General features: G+C 44.8%; 4 protein-coding genes and 1 long non-coding RNA gene across 23 annotated transcripts in view; 2 read left to right on the forward strand and 3 right to left on the reverse strand.

The window, feature by feature from the left end:
- The first annotated feature begins 1,107 nt into the window (after positions 1-1,107).
- LOC144027233 (uncharacterized) lies at positions 1,108-7,303 on the forward strand. 8 transcript variants are annotated; one of them, XM_077534611.1, is made up of 5 exons: positions 1,114-2,609; positions 3,017-3,171; positions 3,830-3,977; positions 4,049-4,363; positions 6,084-7,303. In XM_077534611.1, the coding sequence occupies exons 1-5, from the start codon at positions 1,326-1,328 to the stop codon at positions 6,237-6,239; spliced, it is 2,058 nt and encodes a 685-aa protein (XP_077390737.1). In that variant the 5' UTR covers positions 1,114-1,325; the 3' UTR covers positions 6,240-7,303. The 8 variants fall into 8 exon arrangements, with proteins under 8 accessions (XP_077390741.1, XP_077390739.1, XP_077390740.1 ...); XM_077534612.1 differs by having other exon boundaries at positions 1,115-2,576; XM_077534607.1 differs by having other exon boundaries at positions 1,116-2,609; positions 2,978-3,171.
- On the reverse strand, positions 3,287-5,606 carry LOC144027235 (uncharacterized). The gene is made up of 3 exons (XR_013285405.1): positions 4,800-5,606; positions 4,296-4,367; positions 3,287-4,198 (listed from the first exon to the last, which is right to left on the reverse strand). It is a non-coding gene; the product is annotated as an uncharacterized LOC144027235 (long non-coding RNA).
- On the reverse strand, positions 6,386-14,594 carry LOC144027234 (transcription initiation factor TFIID subunit 4-like). Of its 5 annotated transcripts, none has more exons than XM_077534617.1 (16): positions 14,322-14,366; positions 13,884-13,960; positions 13,282-13,686; positions 12,658-12,779; positions 12,485-12,595; positions 11,277-11,399; positions 10,961-11,083; positions 10,802-10,891; positions 10,578-10,724; positions 10,376-10,487; positions 9,667-9,751; positions 9,242-9,533; positions 9,043-9,168; positions 7,901-7,957; positions 7,684-7,791; positions 6,386-7,607 (listed from the first exon to the last, which is right to left on the reverse strand). In XM_077534617.1, the coding sequence occupies exons 3-16, from the start codon at positions 13,676-13,678 to the stop codon at positions 7,482-7,484; spliced, it is 2,019 nt and encodes a 672-aa protein (XP_077390743.1). In that variant the 5' UTR covers positions 13,679-13,686; positions 13,884-13,960; positions 14,322-14,366; the 3' UTR covers positions 6,386-7,481. The 5 variants fall into 5 exon arrangements, with proteins under 5 accessions (XP_077390743.1, XP_077390745.1, XP_077390747.1 ...); XM_077534619.1 differs by lacking the exon at positions 14,322-14,366 and adding an exon at positions 14,248-14,306; XM_077534621.1 differs by lacking the exon at positions 13,884-13,960 and having other exon boundaries at positions 14,357-14,594.
- Positions 14,595-14,952: 358 nt separating this feature from the next.
- On the reverse strand, positions 14,953-19,005 carry ddx10 (DEAD (Asp-Glu-Ala-Asp) box polypeptide 10). The gene is made up of 2 exons (XM_077533268.1): positions 17,584-19,005; positions 14,953-16,256 (listed from the first exon to the last, which is right to left on the reverse strand). Exons 1-2 carry the CDS (start codon positions 18,883-18,885, stop codon positions 15,090-15,092), a joined length of 2,469 nt encoding a protein of 822 aa, XP_077389394.1. The 5' UTR covers positions 18,886-19,005; the 3' UTR covers positions 14,953-15,089.
- A 268-nt stretch (positions 19,006-19,273) lies between these two features.
- The window catches only part of szt2 (SZT2 subunit of KICSTOR complex), a 59,896-nt gene continuing 55,335 nt past the window's right edge, over positions 19,274-23,834 (forward strand). For all 8 annotated transcript variants that reach the window (XR_013285215.1, XR_013285216.1, XM_077533262.1 and 5 more), the window contains exons 1-8: positions 19,274-19,423; positions 20,762-20,887; positions 20,966-21,154; positions 21,240-21,410; positions 21,478-21,600; positions 22,612-22,765; positions 22,853-22,959; positions 23,082-23,292. Coding sequence is in view for 6 of the 8 variants with exons in the window: in XM_077533262.1 (XP_077389388.1) it covers positions 19,298-19,423; positions 20,762-20,887; positions 20,966-21,154; positions 21,240-21,410; positions 21,478-21,600; positions 22,612-22,765; positions 22,853-22,959; positions 23,082-23,292 (1,207 nt within the window). In the remaining 2 variants the exon portion in view is untranslated. The remainder of the gene's footprint in view (positions 19,424-20,761; positions 20,888-20,965; positions 21,155-21,239; positions 21,411-21,477; positions 21,601-22,611; positions 22,766-22,852; positions 22,960-23,081; positions 23,293-23,834) is intronic.

The raw sequence follows: 23,834 nt of genomic DNA on the forward strand, positions 1-23,834 counted from the left end.
CTGCCTGGTTTGTATGCTAGTCACAGGCAAAAGCAATACGCCGTTTATTTGTTTGTTTTTTTTCCCCACCGTGTAAAATGCAAAATAATTTAAGACCCATACAACTCTCTATTTATCATGTTTCAATAACAAGTCAGGACGCCTCAATATACCCTGAAGTTCAATAATTATGCGTTTTAATCACAGGATTACTTGTTTGTGCAGCTGCTGGCCTTCTCGATCTATAGAGGGAAAAAAAAATAATAATAATAATAATAATAATAACAACAATAAACAACTTCGTACAGTATAGTCAATTTTATTCAATCTAAAATTCCAAATTTCTTTATAATCTTAACCAAAAACTAATCAGCATGATCTGCTTAAACCCAATTTGTGAAGGCGCATCTTGAGTTTTTGCTCAGCCTGACTGCATGCAGTCAGACTCAGTACACATAATTTGTGCACCGTGCGCTGCCCAGGTGCCATTTTCGCATGAACGATACGCTGCCACAATACATTTATTCATCACATATTTGAAGTAAGAAAGCATGTGTTGTGCATGAGCGTGTGCATATCGTGTGGACTGGCACAAATAATCGCATTTTGACTTAGGACCGCCGGGCCAGCCCGATTTCTGACCACACTTGGCTACCATCTCGCTCCGCCGCTAATGTTGATTGGTTCAGTTTGCTCTCTATATTGTAAATTGATTACTTGGCTGCTCCCTCTAAATCGTGGGGTGGTCTCTTGGGGTAAAATGGAGGAAAATAATAATTGACTAGCACATCGGTCCCATAAGACATCGGCCCACCGGGGCATTTGCCCGGTATGCCAGATGGCCAGTCCAGCCCTGCACACATTTTTTTTTTAATAATATAAATCACTCACTCAATTAGCTTACATCATGTAAGCCAAACATGGTCACCCAGGCAGAGAGGTGAACTCACACCAACCGGCACCTTAGGCAAGTGACGGTTCAACTCCTCCACCTGGAGCCCCACATGTGCACACATTCGCACTCTCTGGACACATACCAGCTCATGATGTGACGTCACAAGTTCCTTTAGGTCACAGAAACGAACCACGTGCACTTTTATCAACATTCTTGACGTTACAATAATCTTTTGTTATGCTATATAATCAATGAGTTGCTGGTGTAAGTCGACAGAGCAAACCGGCATCGTCGTGCACGCGCCGTGCACGTAGAACAAGTACGAGCACAAATGAAGGTCACTAAACCACAAAAGGACTTTTTTGGGGGGTAGCGGTGGGAGGGGGTGGCGTTGCGGTCCAATATAACGCATGCGCAGTGCAGGCGGACCGCTTGGCACGCAGACCGCAATATGGCGGGAGCGCCTGCAGAGAGCCGAGCCTGCACGGAGCTCGCGGCTTGGGAGGACGACATCCAGGAGGTGCGCATCACCGGGGAGGAGGGCAGCTGGGGGTCGGCGGCGGTCCTCGCTCCGAGCGCGGACGACAGTCAGCCCGCTGCGCCCGACTCTCACCCGAGCCCCCCGCAGCGTAGCCGGCTGAGCGACAACACGCGGCTGGCGACCCGCTACGCGGTGCGCATCTTCCGGGAGTATCTGAGCGACAAGGCGCGCAGTCCGGACTTCGAGAACCTGGACAAGGCGGAGCTGTGCGCGCTGCTGCGCTCCTTCTACGCGGAGGCGCGCTCCAAAAGCGGCCAGCTGTACAGCAAGTCGTCGCTCGTCAGCATCCGGAGCTCGCTCAACCGCTACCTGAACGAGCCGCCCCACTGCCGCACGCTGGACCTCACCAAGGACCCGGAGCTGCGCGGGGCCAACCTCGCCTTGGCGGCGGTCATCCGGCGGCTGGAGGAGCGCGGCGCCGGCCCGGTGGTGCAGAAGCAGGCCATCGCGCGCTCCGACCTGCGCCGCCTCTACGAGTCGTCCATGTTCGACGCGTGCACGCCGCCGGGGCTGCTCAACAAGGTTTGGTTCGAGACCTGCATGTACTTCAGCACCAGGGGCCGCGAGAAGCAGCGCGAGCTCCGCGAGGACTCGTTCGCGCTGGCCGCCGACGAGCACGGCCGGAAGTTCGTCTACTTCCGAGCCGCGCGCGGCTGCCGGAAGACGTCCCCCGACGACGACGATGACGTCACCCCGCGGCCGCGCATGTACGAGACGCGGACGGCGCTGTGCCCGTACGCCAGCTTCGTGCGCTACCTGGCCAAGCGCAACCAGCTGTGCCGGGCTTTCTTCCAGCGGCCGCGCGACGCCTGCGGTCCGGCCGACGACACCTGGTTCGAGAACAAGGCCGTCGGCAAGAACCTTCTGGGCACGCGCATGCAGATGCTGTCGCGCGCCGCCAAGCTTTCCAGGACGTACACGAACCACTGCATCGGCGCCGTCTCCATAGCGACGCTCGACAGCATCGTGGGCGGCGCCTCGGCGACGGCTGACAAGGGCGGCAGCGAGCGGTGCCTGGTTGCCGGGGCAACGCAACGCGGTCACGCGGGTGCTCGGGTCGAAAGTCTCTCCCTTCCTCACCCCAAAAGAGCGCGCGCGGAGTCGGGAGGCAGAGGCAGCCAGGCGCATGCGCAGTCTCCTCTCCGCTCCACCGTCACCCAGGTTAGCCTGAAAGGTCACGGGACACTTCATGAGGTACACCAGGACCATGTAATCTCTTTCCAAAATGTCTTCCGTCACAAAGACAACACTATCCATATACTTTATCAATGCAGCGTCCAGTATAATGCTTAAAATGTTTTCCACCAAAATATTAGAAAATGCTCTTTTTGACGCAGTAGATCGACACAACAATTGGATCTCATTAGTGTGTCCCTAATGTTGTGTCCGGAAGGCATTTTTTCCTTTAACAATAATGAAGTGGGCACTGAGCAAGAACATTATGGCATCTGTTGCTAGGGCAACCACAACTCGCTAATTAATTTACACAGCATGCAATACAGTGACCTCAAGGCCTAAAGCTGAATAGCATTAGTGTGTTTGTTATCTCTCATCCTACAAAGCCACAGGACACGGTGCTGATCGAGTGTGTCGTGTCCCAGGACAGCGGCGGGCAGACTTCCGTATCACCCCCGGGTTCGCCCGGCGTCCCCTCGCCGGCCCAACTGAGCAAAGGCAACGCACCGGTCCACGTAGACGTGGGAGGTCACACGTACACCAGCAGCCTGGACACCCTCACGAAGTACCCCGAGTCACGGTGAGACGCGCCGGAGCAAGACTGTAATGTAGTGGTTGCGGGTGAGGCGAGAGGGGCCATTTAAGACAAAATGATCTTCCGTGTTTAGGAAGCCGTTTGCGTGGCTGACTTTTTAATAGCCTCATAAGACAAAATTATCTCGTGTTTACAAAAGTGCAAAATGTGTAGTGTAGTGCTTCACATGGCTGACTTTAGTGTAGCTGTGTCTTGGAGGTTTATTACATCCAGCAGTTTGTATTGCAGCTTTGACAGCATTCACAAGACTAAACCGTATAGGTTAAAAAAAACATGCCCGTGCGAGATTTGTAGTGTAGTGGTTCACATTACTAACAGTGTAGCTGCGTGGGAGGCTCATGATGTACTGTACATCGGTTCATGTTGACCACTTATGTAGCTTCGTAAGACTTAATCTCTTTTACAAAAATATAATGCAAAATGTGTAGTGTAGTGGTTCACAGGGCTAGCTTTAGTGTAGCTATGTGGGAGGTTCATGACATACAGTGGTTTGCATAGCCCACTTTTGTCAGATCTCAATTGTTGGGAATTCCAGGTTTTTAGTGCTGACTGGAGTAAAAAAAAAAAAAAAAAAAAAAATGCCGAAATGAAAAGTTTTTTGGTCTTGTTGTTTCCGTTATGTGACGCGCTAGCAGTGTGTCAGCAGGATCGGGCGACTGTTCAACGGAAGCGAGCCCATCGTGCTGGACGGTCTGCGGCAGCACTACTTCATCGATCGAGATGGCGCCATGTTCCGCTACATCCTCAACTTCATGCGCACCTCCAAGCTCCTCCTCCCGGATGACTTCAATGTGAGTCCGCGCAACCTGGGCCAGACATGTAGCGGTTCACTTGTTCCTCTTGTCGTGTGACTGTGCCTCAGGAGTACGCTCTGCTGTATGAGGAGGCCTCCTTCTTCCAGCTGGCTCCTCTGCAGGCAGAACTTCGGCGCTGGCGCAGCAGGCGGGAAAGCGAGAGCGCGGCGCCGCCGTCGCCGCCGTGGGAGTGCATAGTGGTTCACGTGGCTCAAGACCTGCGCGAGAGGATCAGCGTGAGCGGTCGCCGGACCACCCTGGAGGACGTCTTCCCGGAAGTCAGAGAGTTTGTGTGCGAATCCGGAAACGACAGACCAGAAAACGATGCCACGCCCGTCTGTCGCTTTCCTCTCAACGACTACTGTTGCCTCACCTCTGTACAGGTATCTAAAACAGATAATATAGTATATGTGGGACTTTTTTGTGTAGCTGGCTTGGGAGGTTTATGGAAGACTAATTTGTTTATGAAAACAGCAATGCAATGTTGGTAGTGTTCACATACGGCAGTATTGGTCTAGCTGGTCTCATTTGTATTGACAAAACCAGAATGCTAGGTTCGTAGTGTAGTGGTTTACATAGCTGGCGTTTGTGTAGCTGCTGTGGGAGGCTGGAAGTTTGGTCATTTGTATATCTGACTTTTTTTTAATTTATTTTTTTAACTCACTATTTTCAAAAATATTATTGAAAGACTGGTAGTGTAGTAGTTCACATAGTTGGCATTGTGCATCTGGGACGGTAGTCTCATTCAAGATTCCAAATTGTTTTAAAGGTTTACAAAAAAACAGGAATGTTCAGTTGGTAGTGTAGTGGTTTGCATACCTGACTTTTGTAGCTTGTGTGGGAGCTTCAAGGAAGACTAAAATGTCTTCAAAATAGAAAGGTTGGTTGGTTGTATAGTAGTTCACATAGTTGACCTGCATATCTGGGCCTGTAGATTCATTCAAGCTTCAAAATTGTTTTTAAGGTTTAGAAAAAACAGGAATGTTCAGCAGGCATTGTAGTGGTTTCAATACCTGATTTTTGTAGCTTGTGCGGGAGCTTCAGAATGACCAAATTGTTCGTGTAGTTGACCTGCATATCTGTGGGCTGTATGTTCATTCAAGCTTCCAATTTGTTTTTAATGTTTACAAACACCGCAATGATCGTTCGCTTGTGTAGTAGTTCACATAGATGACATACTTTTGGTTGGGAGGTTAATTAAAAGATTCTTAATTGTGTTAAGTAGGGATAGACCGATTACCGGCTGGGCCGATTATCGGCGCCGATATTCAGCATTTTGAGAAATATCGGCATCGGCCATTTTGAAGAATCATATGGCCGATAATAGATCCATTTTCTTTTTTTAAGTGTTAACTTCAGGGAACTAATTTAAATGTAAATTAAAAAAAAAAAAGTTTTTATTTTCATTTTTGTCGACCCTGGGAACTCTCTACACCTTCTATTTTTGATTGAAATTAAAACTAAGATAAGTAAAAATTTAATACTTTGGATATTTTGACTTATTTTGTGTAGAAAATAATTTTGACCTCATTTTGTTTCAGTTTGTTTTTATTTAACTTTTGAAAACATTCTACTGCGCCTGGGAGATCCAAGAACTTGTCTATTGACTAAGATTTTGAAGGAAAAAAAAAACCTTAAAAATATTTTACGAACCCTAAAAGTTGCTCAACAAACATATGCTTTCAAATTTAAAAAAAAATAAAAATAAAAAAAAAAATAAAAAAATAAAAAAGATAAGAGCTGGAGTTTGTATTTTTTCCTAATTTTGATGTCCCTTTTTAGTGGAAATAAATATCGGCTCCAAATATCGGTTATCGGCATCCTTCACTACTAATAATTGGTATTGGTATCGGGGCCGAAAAAAACGTATCGGTCTATCTCTATTTAAAAGTGTGTTTGGTAGTGATGTGGTTGACAAAGCTGATTGTCGGATGGAAGCTTCACGAAATACTAAACTGTCTTCAAAAACACTAACAGGTTGGTAGCAGTTCACATAGATGATTTTCGCGACGCCCCGATACTTTTTTGCCTACAAGCTTTGTGTTGAAGCCGACGTGAAATCAAGCGAGCGTCGTTTTGCTTCTTACTTGCTTTCGGCTGCAGGTGCTGGAGCGCTTCCAACAGAGGGGATTCCGGGTGACGGGCTCCTGCGGCAGCGCCTCCGACGCCTCCTCATACTTCAGCCAGTACCTACTCGGCCGGGCGGGCGTGGCAGCCGGGCGGCGCCCCGTCGCACGCGTCAAACGTGAAGAGCTGTAAAAGTCAAGTCGGCGATCAGTCGCACGTGGACGGTGAACTGCTTCTGCTTCATGATGACCACATCATGTGACAGGAAGTGCGGCACAAAATGTATCCTCTGTGAAGAAGAAAACATGTTTTTTTTTTAGGTACAACATGACACAAAATGCTTGTAGATGTTTTAATTTTACAAAGTGCAACAAAAAGACAGCTTAAATGTAAGCTTCAACATATACAAAAAAATGATAAGCACAACATAAAAAAAAATAATAATAATAATTTCCCCCCCCCGATGGCCATCAATTATACGTGAATTTTTGGTATTTGCTAGCAAGGTCCACTGCAATTAACGTGCAAAAACAAAAAGATATTTTACAACAAATACAAAATGCTAAGCTAAATTGCTTTGACTTATAGAGTGAAAATTTTAGATACAATAAGCAGCAGTTTGACAGATAGTGAACAATTTTTAAAGACTACTCTCAAACTTAACATGAAACAACGAGAAACGTACTTTGTGCATAAACAACAACCCTGCTAACTTATAATGGAAAAAAAAAAAAACTATTCACATGCTAACAATTCACATTGATAATTGCAGGATTATATAAACGTACACAAAAAGAAACTTATTTTGACAAAACTCAGGAATGTATTCTTTATCCTCTGTGGAAAAAAACAAATGCAGAGGCCACTCACGTATTAGCGATTTGGCATTCGTGACTTTTGGGGAGTTCCCCATTTTTCATAACAACAATAATTCTCGCCATGTAATTCTGATTATTTGTGCTCTCACCCATCATTCACTTTCTTTACCATATTCCACGCTTGTTAAAAAAATAAATAAAAAAAAATCACAGGTTGGAAATATTTTTTTTTTAAATTATTATTACGATATCAATTAGCTCTTCTTCGTTAGTTGTCATGAATGTATTATAGTGCCTCCCAGTGGCGAAGGTGGGCACAACAGGGGCAGCACAATGAATTGAGTTGAACAATGTTGAGTTATTTACGTTCTATTGTAATTATGTTACAACTATGTTTCATATTATAATAATTTTTTCCTTATTAAACAATGCACTTTTGTTTGTTTTTTTGTTTTTTTGGGTGAGGCCAGAATGGATTTCGCGGTATTTTCCATTCATTTCAAACGAGAAAGAGAATTTGCGCTAAAAGTGAATTCCACTCTCCTGTCAGGGCACACCACTGCATCCATATTTTTTCTAGTGGTTGTGATTCTAATGACTGGAATGGCTGGAGCGGTCAGAGCATGGCCTTGTAGAAGGTGAGAGAGTGTCGCAGGAAGTGGTCCTGCTCCATGCACACCAGCAGGTCACGAAGCATCACGCGGCTCACGCGATGGACGGCCTGCCTGGGTGCCAGCGACACCTGACGCACACACAATTTTTTTTTTTTATACTGGTTCACACACTTTAAACATATACTCACACACATGCACATGTACCTGGCCTTCCGCGTTACAAAGCGGCCTCTTCTTCCTGGGGCCGATGGCCGCCAGAGCGGTGAGGTTGGCTTCTCGCTTCTGCAGCTGAGCTTCTTCCATTTGTTGCAACTCAACAAGGGAACGTCAACAACAACGGTTGAGTCAGCATAACCACAAACCGTGCAAACGGAATTCATATGGAGTGAAAAAAATAAATAAATAAATAAAAAAAAATCACCTCTTTCGCTCGCTGCCTCAGCTGCTGCAGCAGCGGATCCTCAGTGTGTGAGCGACTCTGTCGGCAAGAGAGACAAACGTGGGGCGACAAGTGACAACAGCAACATGTGAACATGAATTTTTCGGGATCGGCATCAACAATTTTGTTGAATTTCAGCCTCCAATATGTCCCACTAGTCTAAAAACCGTACAGTATTATGATTAATAATTTTGCATTTGTGGAAAAGGAAGCATACAAATCCACCCATTTTCGATCCATCTCAGGAGGCGGCCATTTTGTCATTTGCTGTCGCCTGAAAATCAAAGTAGCTAATGCTGCATTCGAGGAAGGTCGGATTTATCCCAGTTGGCTTTTCCCAGAAATTACTGCAATTGTGTGTCAAGTTGCTTTTCATCAAAAAGTTGAGAAAACTTTTAAGTGAAAGAGTTTTAGATTCTAAATGTAATCATAATCCGCAAAAAATAAATAAATACAGGGATTAAATGATTGTCCTGACTAAAACTAGACTAAAACGTTGACGAAATTAATCAACTAAAATTATGTTTTCTTCGACTAAAATAAAGACTAAAATGCTAGATTCATGGTCAAATAAAAACGGACTAAATAAAAACAAGATGAGGTTGACTAACTATTCTTAAAAATTAACAAGTTTGATTGAAACTCTACTAAAACTGAGACTAAATTTAAAAATGGCGGATAAAATGAACACTATGCATTTCCATAATGGTCGCCATTGTAGAGTGACATCACATCGAAGTTGGTCGTTGAAGTCCGGGTACATTTTTTTCCCCCACCGATTTCGCAAGTGGGATTTCCAAGTTCGAGGGAGCGTTCCCGTACACACTTCCTGGTTTGAAGTCGGAAAAGTCGGACTTCCCACTTTCCTCGAATGCAGCATAAGGGCTCAGCTTGTGAACGTCACATGACCAAACCCAGAAGACAGGTGAGCCATGATTGGTTGGTCATTACATGGCTTGAGACCAGAGGAAGGAATGTAGAGTGAGACAGGAATGACACTGAATTTGGCATGTGACAAGGACTGAGACCCAACATGGTGTGAGACAGCAATGAGAGCGAACAGCATGAGGTAGATTTGGAGTGAGACAGGGTTCGCGGCCGAAAGCGGCGTGAGACTGACTGACCCTGGCCAATCGCATCATCTTGTCCCTCTCCTCTTCATCTTGCCTCTTCTTCCTCAAAGTGTCCACCTCCTCCAGGAAATGCAGCTGCGCGCGCACGTCACTCACTCTGGCGTGCCACGGGTCCACCTGCGGGCGACAAAAAAGCGGCCAATGGGGAGCTCAGAACGCACCACAAACCAGGAAGCCCCGGCGCAAGTACCTTCAGCGTCATCTTGCGGTGTTCCGCCATCACGCTGAGCTTCTCCAGAAGGCTGCGGAGATACTCCTGAGCGGCGTGAGAAACCAGGGCCACCGCCTCGGGGCCCACTTGGCTCACCCCCAGCGGGCGACCCGTGCGCAGGATACGGCCCAGCACGGGGCCCGGAGACAGGAAGAGCTGATCCTTGCAGGACTGTACCACCGAGCCCACCGCGCTGGTCAGGATCTGAGCGTTTTCCTCGCGCAAGTTGACGCCCGCCATGGACGGCACGTCGTTGATGTCGTCCTCTTCTCTGTTGGGGGAAATGCAGAGAGGTTGAATGATTGGCTAATTCAGTGATTCTCAAAAAAAGTGTGGCATGAACGCTAGTGCGACATTTGAGATGAAAGCATTTGGATGTTACAGTTGCATCAGGATCTTCTTACCTGTACGAGGCTGAAGTGTCCCTGAAAGCAAGTCTGGTGGTGCACTGAGGATCTTGAGCAAAAGGCTGCTTCATGGAGAATACCCCTAGTAAAAAAAAAAAAAAAAAAAAAAAATAGAACACGCAGATTTATGACAGCTCACACCATTTGTAGACTATTAACTCACCAAACCCAAAAATGTCTTTTTTTAATACTTTGTCCTTCAGTCCCAAAAACGTGTTTACACATTTTTATGCTTTTTTTTTTTTTTTGAAGGCTTTGATGTAGCTTCTGACTTGAAGAGGTGACTTAAAACAATGGTAGTTCTTATAAAAAAAAAAAAAAAAAAACTTCAGCTGGTGGCGGTAGAGTATAAGAGATCAACCAGGGCCATGTTGCAAGAAGTTCTTTTTGTCAGTGTTTTCACTAGGAATGTCAATAATGACAAAACTTAGCTATATTCTAATGGTAAATACTGTAAAACGGAAGCAGATACAAACATGTTTGTTTTTTTCCTAATGAAAGAACAGACTCTAATCTTTCTCTTGGTAGGTTCCATGTTTTTATAGCAATAGAAGACAATATTCTGTGGGTCTTGCAAAGTCCAGTAAAATAGCTGGGAGCAAAGGGGGTCGCTTCAGTAAAAATGGCTGCGAGTGAATGAGTGAATATAACTTCAAAGACAGAAGAAAAAAAGCCACGTTGGCTCTCAAGAGGCTAAAGCGCCTACCTGTGAAGTTTTTTCCAATCTGTACCGGGGTGACTTTGGGGGTCGAAGCAGGAGTTCTGAAGTTCTTGGAAGTGAAAGTTCTGGACTGGGCCAACAGGCTTGTGCCACTTGGCTGTAAAATAGATCATTAGCAGGATTTTACATGATTTTTTTTTTTTTATTCTTTTTTTTTAATCGTTCTCATTGAAATAGCACAGCCCACCTGAGCGAGGGCTTTCAAACTTGGAGTTGGGTTCACGTTGGGCTTCTTCACAGCAGAGTTGGAGGAGGACGCCGATGACGAGGAGCAGGCCTGCTGGACGAACACCTGCGCGTCTGCGGTGAGCCGACGCACTGCTGGGAGACTTTTCTGGAAATGCCATGACAGTAAATATTTACAAAAAAAAAAAAATCCAACAGAATCTAGTGTCCTTGTTCCTCACTCACCTTGAGGAACGGCACCAAGCACGGTTGCGGTGTGGACTTGAGCTCCTTATAGAGCGCCTCCGTGAACTCCTCCGCCTCCATCCTGCCTTCCTACAACAACAACTTGGACGTCATGTGACCCGACGCAGAAAGTCCAAACGGCAATATCGAGAAGCCCACCAGCAGACTCTTGACCAGGCCTCGCACGTTGTTGGCCATGTTGGCGGACTTGGGGTCGCTGCACGCCAGCTTCATCAGCGTCACCAGGAAGTTCTTGCACTTCTTCACGCTCTCGAGCGTCTCCTAGAAAAAAAAAAGAAAAAGAGAATGCAAGGTTGCCCTCAACATCTCCAGATGAACGTTGAAAGGAGACGAAACAGTGTTGCCTTGAGAGATGAGCTCAATTTATTCTTGAAATGTTTTTTGAAAAATGTGTTTCCGTGGAATTTAACGAAACTAAGTGATGCTCTCCAATATGCGAGGTCGAGGCACTTGCCTGACTAAATGTAGGTTGGGGCTCCTTCTTGGTTTCCACGGTGACCGGCTTAAAAGAATCCCGTTTTTCAGCCGCTACGCCAGCGGCCTGAACCACCGCTGGCTTGGGAGTCACGCCGATCACCTGGAGGCACACAACCAAAGTGAAAGTTTTACACAGAAAACCGTGACAATAGTTGTAGCATTCAGTTTTAGCCAATGAATTTTAACAAATCGTTACTACTGCATTTAGTGGCACTTCTGTTGTTTTTTAGTCTCACATAACGATACAGAAAGGATATGTATTTTAATCTAATATTTTAGTACTTTTTATTTTGTCGACTGTATTTCTGACTAGTCTGTTTTCATGTATTGTCTAAATTTGTCTTGTGTTTTTGTCTCCATTTTAGATTATTTGCTGATATATTTTTTGTATTTATTGACATTTATTAGTCTTAATATTTGTTATATTTCTTGTCATTTTATTGTATTTTTTCCATACCGTTTTTCACTACTATTTCTTGGTCGAATATCCTTTTTTTTTTTTTTTTATTCTTTGCAATTATGAGTATTTTCAGCTAATACTTTTTTCATTCCAGAATTTTTAATGTTTTTGTATTTTTATCAAATATTGAGTATTTGTTTCAAATATTTGAACCATGTATTTTTCCATTTATTTTGTACCTTTATCGGAAATCTAGATTTTCTGTGTACATATTTTCGTCGATTTTGTATTGTTCCTTTTGAATGATTTGTCTCGAATTTATTCCTCGTATTTGGTTATACTTTTTCCTACAAGTTTTTTTTTACTTTCTATTTTTATTTTCACATTATATTCTTTTTGTGTTTTTTGTTTTCTTTTCGATGTGTATTTTTAGCTAATATTTTACATTTTGTTTGCTTACAATGTATTATTTTTTGTAAATTTGTGTATTTGTTTCTCATGTATTTTATCGTTTGTACTTTTTGTTTTTCCACTATAGTTGTATTTCTCCTCGAACGTATTTTTATCTTTAGATTATTACATTTATATTTTTGATGTAATATTCATCCATCCATCCATCCATTCCCGCTATCAGATCCCTGAAGTATTTTTTTAATCTTCATAATGATAACACTGATAATTATTTTGCTCACCGTCATCAGGATATGAAATTTGCATTGTGTTTCATCGACTAACAAGTCACTCTGACAGGAGCGGCATGAGTACAGTCCCGGACGTGCTTCTACCTTGACCATCGCCGTCTTCTGGACCGCCGCCGGTTGGAAAGTTTGAGGAGTGGTCATCCTGATCACTGTCACCTTCTCGTTGCTTTGACTTGGGGCAGCTGCAGTGGACACCTGATGTTGCAAAGCGGCGCCGTGAGCGCACGCGAGTGCGGGCTGGCGGGACATACTCATACCTGGGAGGCCAGGATTCCGGGAGCCGGACCGTTGCCGGCTCTCGCTCCCTGTTGCGCCTGAGCCAAAGCCTGCTGGGACATCAGCATCAGCTGACCGCTCTCGCTGCGGATCAGCACCATACCTGCCCGTTTAAATATACGTATGTAAACATACCTTAAGTGATGCTTTGCGATACAAGTTTAATTTGTTCACTTTATTTATTTATGAAAATGATATTTATACATCCCATGTGGTTTTCAATAATAAAAATAGCACCAGGTAGGGTAAACAAAACACTTTTTGCTTCAATTCATTGAACATTTTGCTGCTCCTTTGGCGTCCTTAGCCACTTCGGGGCAGTATAATTCAGATATATGGCTATAGAATTAATGAAGGACGGCCAAAATTGCTCAGTAAGCAAAAAACAAAAACATGGAATGCACATTTCAAATACCACTAAAATCCTCCATAACAATCTAATTCACAAAACAACAACAACAAAGATTACTAAAGCACATGGCCTCTTCTACTGCTCTTCTCATAAATGTTCAAGATATTTTTTTAAGGACAAAGGACAACCCTTAAAACCCTTTTTTATGGTAATCTTGTCATGTAGCCTCAGTCATGAGGTCAAAATCAAATACCTGGTGGAATCTGGATGTTAGCGGGCAAATGTGTCTGAGCCAGCCGAGGCGCCACGGCCACCTGCGGTCCAGCTGACCTGGGCACCGTTATCACCACAGTCCTCCCCTGGGTCGAGGTCGGGTTCTTCATGGTGGTGGTGGTGGTGGCCTGGCTCAGAACCGCTTTGGGCCCAGTGGGATTCGCCCCGCCAGGCTTGGAAATCTTGGTTACCACCATGACAGCGTGAGAGGACGCCTGAGGGGACGGAACTGGGGAGGTGGTTTGGTAGACTTCGCCCTTAGAAACACCTGGAGAAGGAACAAGGCCACACTTGGCTGTGACCTGCAGGGTCTTCACTTGAATGGTGCTGGGCTCGCCATCTTGGACCGTCACCATGGGGTCTTTATTCATAGCCATACTTGCTTCTATGGGGGGAAACACATGTGCTCTTGATGCGATTCATTTAATGTGTAAGACACTTTTAAACAATATTGTTATAATTAATTAAATAAATAATTTGTTGCTTTAAACACATTTGCGAGGAAAACACTTGGAATTTTACACAAGTTTAGGCACATGTTTTTGTTTTTTCTACAGACTTCAATACATGAAAGAAACTTACCTTTGTGACGCTACTGTGCAGGCTTTCTAAGCACAACCAAACGTCAAACGACCTTTTGGCTTCTGTAAACCGATATGCTGTTGGCAGCGAGGTGTACTCGTGTTAATTTCCATTTAACTGGATTATTAAAGTCAAACGTGTTTCAAGCGACACTAACGACAAGTGTTTCATACCAGACTACTTCGTGTGTTTTTACGAGGCTAATTTCAAGCAACTTTGAAATGTTTGCTAACACTTCCAATTAGCCAATTCGCGAGACATTGCGCTGCTAAGAATGAGGAATTAAGAGTCCACATTCACATTTTATATAAAATATAATATGATACACGTTATACAAAATACAACATGTTACAAAGATGGGCACCGAGTGGAGTTGTAGGTTTGTACGTTGAACAGGCAGTGGTGGCGTTTCGAGGCGTGAATATTTAAATTACGTACTCTTCAGGTAACATGAACGCACCGTCCCGCCTTACCGCTCGTGCTCTCTGGCCGTGCTTACCGGTGATGCATTCAGGTAAACTGGAAAAAGGCCTACTTGGTTTCTTTCGATTTTATGTTCCTTACAAAATAACGCAGTCGAATCATTATAGCTATGTAAATTCCGCATTCTTCAGATAACTTTAACGTATACAAAAATCAAACAAAATAAAACATTGGATTAATTGTAATTGTATGTAAATATCGCATTGCAGACTGCAGTGACCTGAACGCACCATTCTGTGAAGCGATGCGTTCAGTGCACACTGGAAGAAGACGGTTGTGTTATGATCCCTTCGTCTCGCCCCTCTTTAATTAAACACACACACACAAAAATTGAATTTTATGTCTCCATATAAAAAGTTCATAGTCTTAGGTGACTTAGGTCACCTTGGAAAAACACTTTCCTGTCATTCTCATACTATTTCCAAAAGAAGAAATTTGATATAATCTGTCACATTAATATCATTTACATCTGGCTGTTGCGGGGAAAAAAGGGGAATACTGCCATCTTCTTGAGGATCTCCGTGATGGTTCTGTTGTTGTGATTGTGAAGCAAAAAACACACAAACCAAATTGTTTCATAACAGAATAACTTTATATCCAAGTTTTAATAATATGATTCATGTACAGTATATCAAAGATTTCAATGTCAGATGAGGGTCAAGTCCGACATGTGACACTATGATAACGGTCAACGGAAACAAAATGGACCCCTTCTTCTTGTCGTCACGCTCGTCCCGAGATCAGCTGCAGGACCAGCTCCTCGTCCTCGGCCAGCGACAGGCCCGTGTCCAGCGCCGCGTGCGCCTCCTCTTGCTGCCGCCTTGCCTTCTTCTTCCTCTTCTTTGGTGCTTCATCTTCGTCACTGCTGCCGTAGCTGCGTTTAGCGGGCTGATCTTCGTCCTCGTCGTCATCGCGCCGCCTGTCGGGGTCCGGAAGCGTGCTGGGGTCAAAGTCTTCCTCGCCGTTGTCGGCCAGATACGCCACCACCTCGTCCTCCTCATCGTCGTCGTCGTCGCGGTCGTCCGTCTCGCCCGCCGCGCGCTGCTTGCTGGCCTCCCTCCTGGCCGCTTTCGCCTTGAGCCTCTTCTCGCGATGTTTGGCTTTCACCTTGCGGCTGTACTCCTGCTTGTCAAACTCGCGGTCCTCCCTCCTCAGCCTCTCCTTGGCCTTCTCCACGTCGATCCCCGACACGTCGTCGTCGTCGTCCTCCTCCTCCTCCTCGCCTTCACCCTGCGCCGCATCCTGGCTGGCGGCCGAGCGCTGCACGGGAGGCCACACCTGCATGGCTCGCCCTTCCTCGGTGAAGGCCACTTTGGTGTTGACTTTGAAGTTCCTTTTGAGAATCTTCTTGGCCTCTTTAAACTTGGTCACCTTTTGTTGGCTCTTCTTCTTGCTGGAGTCATCCGGCTGGGCTTGTTGCTCTTCCTCAGTATTGAAGACATCCTTTCGTTTGAGTGTGAGGAAGTCGAACTCTCCCATGTCGTCATCGTCGGCATCCGGGACAGGCGCTTTGACCTGATCCTCACCACCACCATCATCATCATCATCACCATCACTATCATCTTCAGATTCTTCCTGGCGAGGAGCATCTCCTCCCAGCCGGGCTTTGAAGCTGCTCAGTTCCTCCTCTTCCTCAGCCGTCGTCTTCTGGGCTCGCTGCGCCTCCGCTTTGTTGAGGAAGCGCACCCGCGGCGCCACCGCCAGGCCCAAGGACAGCGCGTACTCGCGCAGCCGGAGCTTGAAGACGTCAAACACGTCCTTGTTCCTCATCAGGTAGACGGAGCGCAGGTAGGAGACGAAGCAACGCTGGGCGCGCTCCTTCTGCTCCCGCTCCTGAGCCAGGAAGGCCTCCAGCTTCTGCTGAACGTGCTGCAGCTTGTCGGGGTTCACCTGCAATCAAGTAGCCGGTCAAATCAATCAATACATCACAACTTCAGCTTAGAAGTTAAAGGGATACTTGATTCATTGAACAATTTTCAGCAGTGGAAAGTTAATATTTTGCCCTGAATGAATTTGATAACAACAATTTTTCTTGTACATTTAATACCTTTAAAAAGTATTTTTTCTACTTGCTGTCAACTGATGATGACATCACCTGTGCTGAGGAAGTAGGTAACGGCCAATCATGGCTCACCTGTTTTCTGGGTTCGGTCAGTGAACTGAGCCATGATTGGTCGTTACCTACTTCCTCAGCACAGGTGATGTCATCATCAGTCGACAGCAAGTAGAAAACTTACTTTTCAAAAAGGTATTAATTGTACATGAAAAATAATGATGTTACCACATTAATTATAGACAAAATATTAACTTTTTACTGCTGAAAATGGCTCAATGAATCAAGTATCCATGTAAGAAAACAAAAACAGGAAGTAAATGTGTTTTCTACTTTAGCTGCATAAACGGGCTGCAAAAGGAAAAAAAAACAAAAAACAAGGAAAACTGACAACTTGCAATTTGCTACCACAAAGGTTTGCAAAAGAAATTTAAACAGTCAACCATAGACTTTGTTGTTTTCTGCCTAAATAGGTTGCAGAAGAAAATGAAAACACAAGTTATATAATTTTCTATTTTGCTACCTCAACGGAAGGAATCAAAACTGAAAGTATTATTATTATTTTTTTACATTTTCTGCCTAATTGTGCTGCAAAACAAAAATCCAAACAAATAATAAATAAGAGGTTTTGAAGAAACTCATAAACAGGAAGCATTATAGTTTACTACCTAAATTGGGTTAAGAAGAAATCAAAACAGGAAGTAAATATTCTGTGCAAAGGCTGTAGAAGAAATTCTCAAGCAGAGCATCAACATAAATTTTCTACCAAACTGGGGTGCAGAAGAAAAATATGTTTTCTAGTTTGCAGCCTACACAGGCTGCAGAGGAAATGCAAAGCCCAAGAAAAAATGGCGGTGTTCTGGCTTGCTGCATCCACAGGCTAAAAACGGAATCAAACTAAAAAGTAAACAAATATTATAATTTGCTGACTACACATATATATATATAAAAAAAAGAAAAATAAGATCACTCTGTGTATAAAGAATTGAAAAAAAGTAAACAAGTGTTATATTTGGCTGCCTAAAGGGGCTGCAGAAGAAACTGAAAAACATTTTCTAGACTGCTGCCTTAATGGGTTGCAATAATAATGTAAAACCAAAAATATTTATGAAGTTTTCTGCCTAAATGAAGGAACACGTGCAAAGAGAAAGCCAAGAGACCCACCTGGATCTTGTTGATGGGCACCTTCTTCTCCCGCAGCTGGGCAATCATACCCGTCTCCTCGGAGGGCAGCAGCAGCAGCAGGGCCTCGCCGCCTTCCTTGTACCTGGCGGTGCGGCCCACCCTGTGGATGTAGGTGTCGGCGTCCTCGGGGCAGTCGTACTGCAGCACCCAGTTGACGGCGGGGAAGTCCAGACCCCTGGCGGCGATGTCCGTGGCGAAGAGCACGGCGTTCTTCTTTCGCAGGAAGTCGTCGTAGACCTCCACCCGTTTCATCTGCTGCTGCTTGCCGTGAAGCGCCAGCACGGGGACGCCCGGCCGGAGGCGGCAGAAGATGCGGAACAAGTACTGCACCTCCTTGCAGCAGGCGAAGAACACCATGATCTTCTTCTTCAGGTGACTTCGGATGAAGGAGAAGAGCATGTTGACCTTGTCGTGGAGCTCGCACACCACGTAGCTCTGCTCCAGCGTGGCCGGCGTGCTGAACTTGGCCTTCTCGTGGACCCACACGTACTCGGGCTCCTTCAGGCTGAGGCGCGCCAGGTCCTTGACAGACTTGGTCTGCGTGGCGGAGAACAGCAGCGTCTGCCGACCGACGGGGAGGTTCTCCACGATGGCGTTGAGCGTGTCGGCGAAGCCCATGTCCAGGATACGGTCGGCTTCGTCCAGCACCAGCATGCGAAGGTCCGACGCGTGGAAGGCAGCCGTCTCGTCCATGTGTTGCAGCAGCCGGCCCGGCGTGCAGATGACGATGTTGGTGCGATGGATCTTCTCCGACTCGCCCTTCAGCTCCTTGCCACCGATGATGAGCCCCGCCGAGAAGTCGTGGTTCCTGCCGACCTTGCGGAGCACCTCGAAGGTCTGGTAGGCCAGCTCCCTGGTGGGTGAGATGATGAGGGCGCCCAGGCCGTCCACGGAGCTCCACTGCTGGCGGTACAGACACTCCAGCACCGGGATGAGGAAGGCTAAAGTCTTTCCCGATCCGGTCTTGGCGGCGCCCAGCACGTCCTTTCCCTGCAGCGCGAAGCCGATCGTCTGCTTCTGGATCTCCGTGGGCTGCCTGTACTGACAGTCCTGTAGGCCTAAGAGGGTTTTCTTGGAAATTGGGAAGTCGGAGAACTTGATGACTTCCTTGCTATCGATGTCGCCGTCCCTGCTCATCAGCCGAGCGATGTTCTCTCGCTCGACCTGCCACTCGGGCTTCTTGTTCCTTTGGATTCGTTCACGCTTGACGCGAGCTTTTTTCAGGTTGTATTTCTTTTTCCATTTTTCAAAATCTTTGATTGGATCCGATGTGTCTGCCATTTTAGCTGCTGTTATTTATTCAAAATTAATTCAAAAAATAAATAAATAGATAAACACGCACCGGTGAAGGGACGCGTCTGTCAGCGTGGGGCGAACGGCGCGTTGTGATGATGTCATCACGAAGCGTCAACTTAGTTTTCTTCTTCTTTTTTATTTGCAAACTATGTAGGGTTTTAGCGCCATCATGTTTTGCTCGTTTTCCTTTTCCATACAAAGAAATTAAAAAAGAGAGACCTTAGTTCACACTGAATGAGCTCCTCTCCTTCATATTTTACACTTGATCCTTTGCATTTCATAATGAAATTTCCATTTGCCGTTTAACCGTTGCACACCGTTCGGTGGCGCTCGTGAGTTTGATAGCAGTTATCCAACCACCACATTAGAGGACGCGAAGAAGACGCGTCCATAGCCCATGTCCATGACAAACAAGAAGCCAGTTTGGGCCAAAAACAAGTTCCAAATCGATCATTTTGACGACCACCAACATCCCCGCGGTCCTTATGCGACGCACGGCATGGCAGAGAGACAGGACACTGAGGTGAGTCGAGCCAAACAAATGCTGTTACAAGGAGAAAAGTGGCGCACTGGTTTGGATTTCACTGTTGCTCCTGTTTAGTCATCAAGCAGGCAAGCAAGTGGAATTGGAAACATCACATTTGGACACTTTCAACATAAACTTGTGTTTGAAGGCTGCCACCTCGCATTAGCTCGGCAGCTGACGTCCACCGTCGTGCTTTTAATTCATGAGGTTCAGTTGGTGACAGTGTGTTTGAGAGACTTTTTCATGTCATTCATTAATTAACGTCCAAATGCAGTCGTGTTAAAAATAGGCGGGCGTGTCGACGTCACATTATTGCTTCATCATGATGTGATTGTGGAAGTGTACATGATAGCAGGGAACTGCCACCAAAAACTGCCATACTACTTCACCCTCAACAGCTGTGACACGCAACTCAAATACACCTGTTAACCACTGCATGCTGAACTACTACATCCTTAACTATTACACACCAGAGTTATTGTAGATAACGAAAACTAATGAACTAACAAGAACAAAAATAAACAAACATTTCATTAGCAAAATAAAAAACAAACAAACAAACAAACAAACAAAAAACTGACCAAAATTGCATATTACGTTTTTCAAACTAACTACAGTTAACTGAAAATGTCATTTGTTCTCGTCTCTGTCGATTAACTCATTCACTCGCCGCCATTTTCACAGAAGCAGTCCCGTTCGCTCCCGGCTGTTTTACTGGATTTTGACTGATTTTGCAAGGCCCACAGAATATTGTGTTCGATTGCTATAAAAACATGGAACCTACCAAAAGAAAGATTAGACTTCTTCTTTCATCAGGAAAAAAAAGTATGTTTCTATCTGGTTCCGTTTTGCAGCAATTAGCATTAGAAGAGAGCTAAGTTTCATCAGTTTTCACAAATCTATTCAAAATTGGAAGTAATTGAGCTTTTTTTCTACATGGCCCTGGTTGATCTCCTTTGCTCTGCTGCCACCTGCTGGCCGTTTGTGTAATAACTACCATTTCTGCAACCGTTCTTTGCAGTTGAGAGGCTGCATCAAAGCCTTCTGTATGCTCTAGCATAAAAACAAACAAACAAACAAATGTATAAATACGTATTTGGGACACTTAGAACATTAAAAAAAACGTATTTACACGTTATTGGGAGCAAATGAGTTAATGAGCTTTCACGGTTGGTTTTAAATCTTTATTTTTAGTATTGCTGTACATTACGTACACATTACTGAAAAAGGAAGCTCAAACAGTAGTAGTGCGCCAGTGACCTTAAATTTATTACAGAATTCTTAGTGACAAAAAAACTGGACATATGATTGTCCGACGATGTGTGGCGTATCCAGGTGGAGGATGCCGAGCACATCTACCTGCTGATGAAGGAGGAGTACCGCATCTCCAGGAACGTGCGCCTGGCCTGGTTTCTGGGGAAACTCAACCAAGTCATCTGGCCCGCGGCCAAGCCGGAGCTGGTGAGCTTCTTCTTCTCCTCTTCGTTTGCGTTCCCACCGCCATCCGGCGACCAATCGGGACCTTCCGCTCAATTGCAGCTCAACTCCGCAAACGAGCTGGACTTGCTGAGCGTTTTACCCAAAGGATGGCAGCGGGACCCGCCTTCGCCCCGCCGTGCCAACTCGGTCCAGCCCGCCCTGTTGGTGCCCTCCACTCGCGCCACCTTCCTGGCACGCAGGTATCGCTTCATCATCGAGCTGGACCTCAGCCCGTCCACGGGGATCGTGGTGAGTTCCGCCCCCGCTCGGCCGCCATTTTATTTCAGTTCAAGTGTTAGCATTAGCATGCTAACCGAGTGCGCCGTGTCCCCAGGATGACAGCACGGGCGAGTTGATTTTCGACGAGGTTTTCCACGCCTTGTCCAGGTGTCTCGCCGGTCTCGCTCAACCTTTCATGGTCCCGGGAACCAAGCAGCTCTTCACGCCAAAAATCTTCACCACCATCCTGGTCTATTCCTCCATTTTCGGCCTCACATCCCATCAGGTTTTCCGCTTTTTTCTAATTTCCCGGATGGCGTTTGCGTTGGCTCAACTTGTGTCGCTCTTGCAAGGTGCTGGTGCAGGGATGTCAACTGGAGCGAACGGACCTGGGCCACTTCCTGCATCACATCTACCAGCAGCTCAAAGCGGTGGAGAGCAACATCGCCCACGTGCTCAATCAGCAGCATGAAAGTGTAAGATGACCGCTTTTCAAGATCGTTTCTCCTAATATGACAACTTTTTGTTTCTCAGGTAAAGGTGACTTTTTCCTCATTATGACTGTTTTCTTTGTCATGTTTTCTTTTTTTTCCCCCCCCCGGTTGTCACGGTAACGGTTCAAATGATTTTTTAGCAGGAAAAAAAGAAGGATATTTTGCAATGTTTAGACACTATTGACAAAAGTTATCTTGTTTGCTTGCTTTTCTTGTACAGTTGGAACTATTTAATAATGACGGTATTCAAGTGAAAATTTTGGATTTTTTTATTTTTCTCTTTTCTTCATCGGATTATGACTTCTTGTTTTTTTTTTTTCTCAGAATTTTTTTTTTGTTTGTTTTTTTACATTACGACTTTTTTCCTCACATGTTTTTTTTTTTTTTTAATTAAATTTTGGAACTTCAACACACACCACCAAGAGTTGGAGATGAAACACAGCTTTTATTAAACAAAGGGAGCACTAGTGGGTGAGTAAAAACAATCACAGAGAAAATAAAACAAACAACAAAGCGGCAAAAATGTCAACACAAAAGCCTGGAAGTAGCCAAAAAAATAATAATAATAATAATAATAATCCAAAAGTGGATGAACAGAGCACTACAGGGAACAGACAAGAACAAATGAACTAAACTACCCCCCCCCCCCCCCCCCCCACAATAAGATTCTTTTTTTCATAAAACCGTTTTTTATCCCAACTATTTATTTTGCACCATTGGGACTTTATTTCTCATAATATAAATCTTAAATGCCTTTTTTCCCCCCCCTAATACCAGGACTTATTTTCTTGTAAGATTACAAGTGTTTTTCTTGTAAAATTTTAATTTTCCCATAAAATAAATTGTTCTCATGAGATTGACTACAAAAGATTCATTTTTTTTCTGGAAGCATTACGGTATATTTTTCCCTCTCGTAATATTATTTTATTGTCCTCTATTTACTACTAAAAGTCATATATTATTTATTTATTATTATTCTTTATTTACCTTTAGTGCTCGTCAGAGTGCGGTCTCCACGGCAACGGCGTGGAGGATCAGCTTCCCAGGAGGCCGAGCGTCTCCATGGTGTCGTCAGACATGGGCCTGGTCAGCATGGTGCGCCAGGGCATCCTGGCCCTGCAGCTGCTGCCTCCCAACTCCAGCGCCGGTAGCCCGGACTCCCTCGACCCGCTTTTCTTGTTGTTGTTGTCGGTCGCGCGAGCTTAACCCCCGCCAAACGCGCGCGTTGTTCCAGGCATCATCATCATCACGGACGGCGTGATGAGCGTCCCCGACGTGGTCGTGTGCGAAACGCTGCTCAACCAGCTGAGGAGCGGAACCATCACGTGCTCCTTTGTGCAGGTTCTCAACTCAACTCTCACAACCATAACTGAACTCAACTAGTTTATTTATGAAGTGCTTAATCACAATTGTGGTTCACAAAGTGCAATGTGATGGGAATTGTTGGGCATGCGGCCGTTTAGGTGGGCGGGCCGTACTCGTACGACTGCAGTTTCGGCTACATCCCCAATGTGGAACTGATGAAGTTCATCTCTGTGGCCACCTTTGGATCCTACCTGCCCAACTGTCCTCCACTGGACCTGGACAGCCAGGACATGAACGCCTATCACAAGGCCTTCCTCACGTATTCCTTCCTCAAGACCCCCGAGGCCATCAACTCGGACATCTTAAGCGGTGGGTGGGACCATTCATCTCACTTGTGGTCTATTCTATACCGACTTAAAATGACTTCTCACAATTTATTGTTGATTTATATTATTGTTTCAAAATGTATTTCCATGTGAACAAATGACGATTAACTTTTTTTTTTTAATTGCGGTTTGAAATTTTACAACATTTTTAAATGTATTTCCTTTTCAAAGTGTGATTTTGCACTTTATTTTTATTTTTTCTTGCAAGGTAATACATTTTCCTGTAATATTAGTTTTTCTTGACTTTTTACAATTTATTTAGTCGTAAAAGTACAACGTTTAGACTTTTTTTTTTTTTTATTGTGACTTTTTTTTTTTTTTACAAAAAAGTTACACATTTTTTGCAATATTACAATTTTTTTTATAAAATTACTGTTTACTTTCTTGTAAAAAAAAACATTTTGCGATTTTTTTTTTTTAAATTGGGAATTGTTGCTTCAAAGTCTACATATCTTCTAAATTTTAATTTTTAAGATTATGACAATTTATTATTTCCTTGTAAAAGTACGACAAAATATTCACCTG

Source organism: Festucalex cinctus, chromosome 10, assembly GCF_051991245.1.
Source record: "Festucalex cinctus isolate MCC-2025b chromosome 10, RoL_Fcin_1.0, whole genome shotgun sequence".
Taxonomy (NCBI): Eukaryota; Metazoa; Chordata; class Actinopteri; order Syngnathiformes; family Syngnathidae; genus Festucalex; species Festucalex cinctus.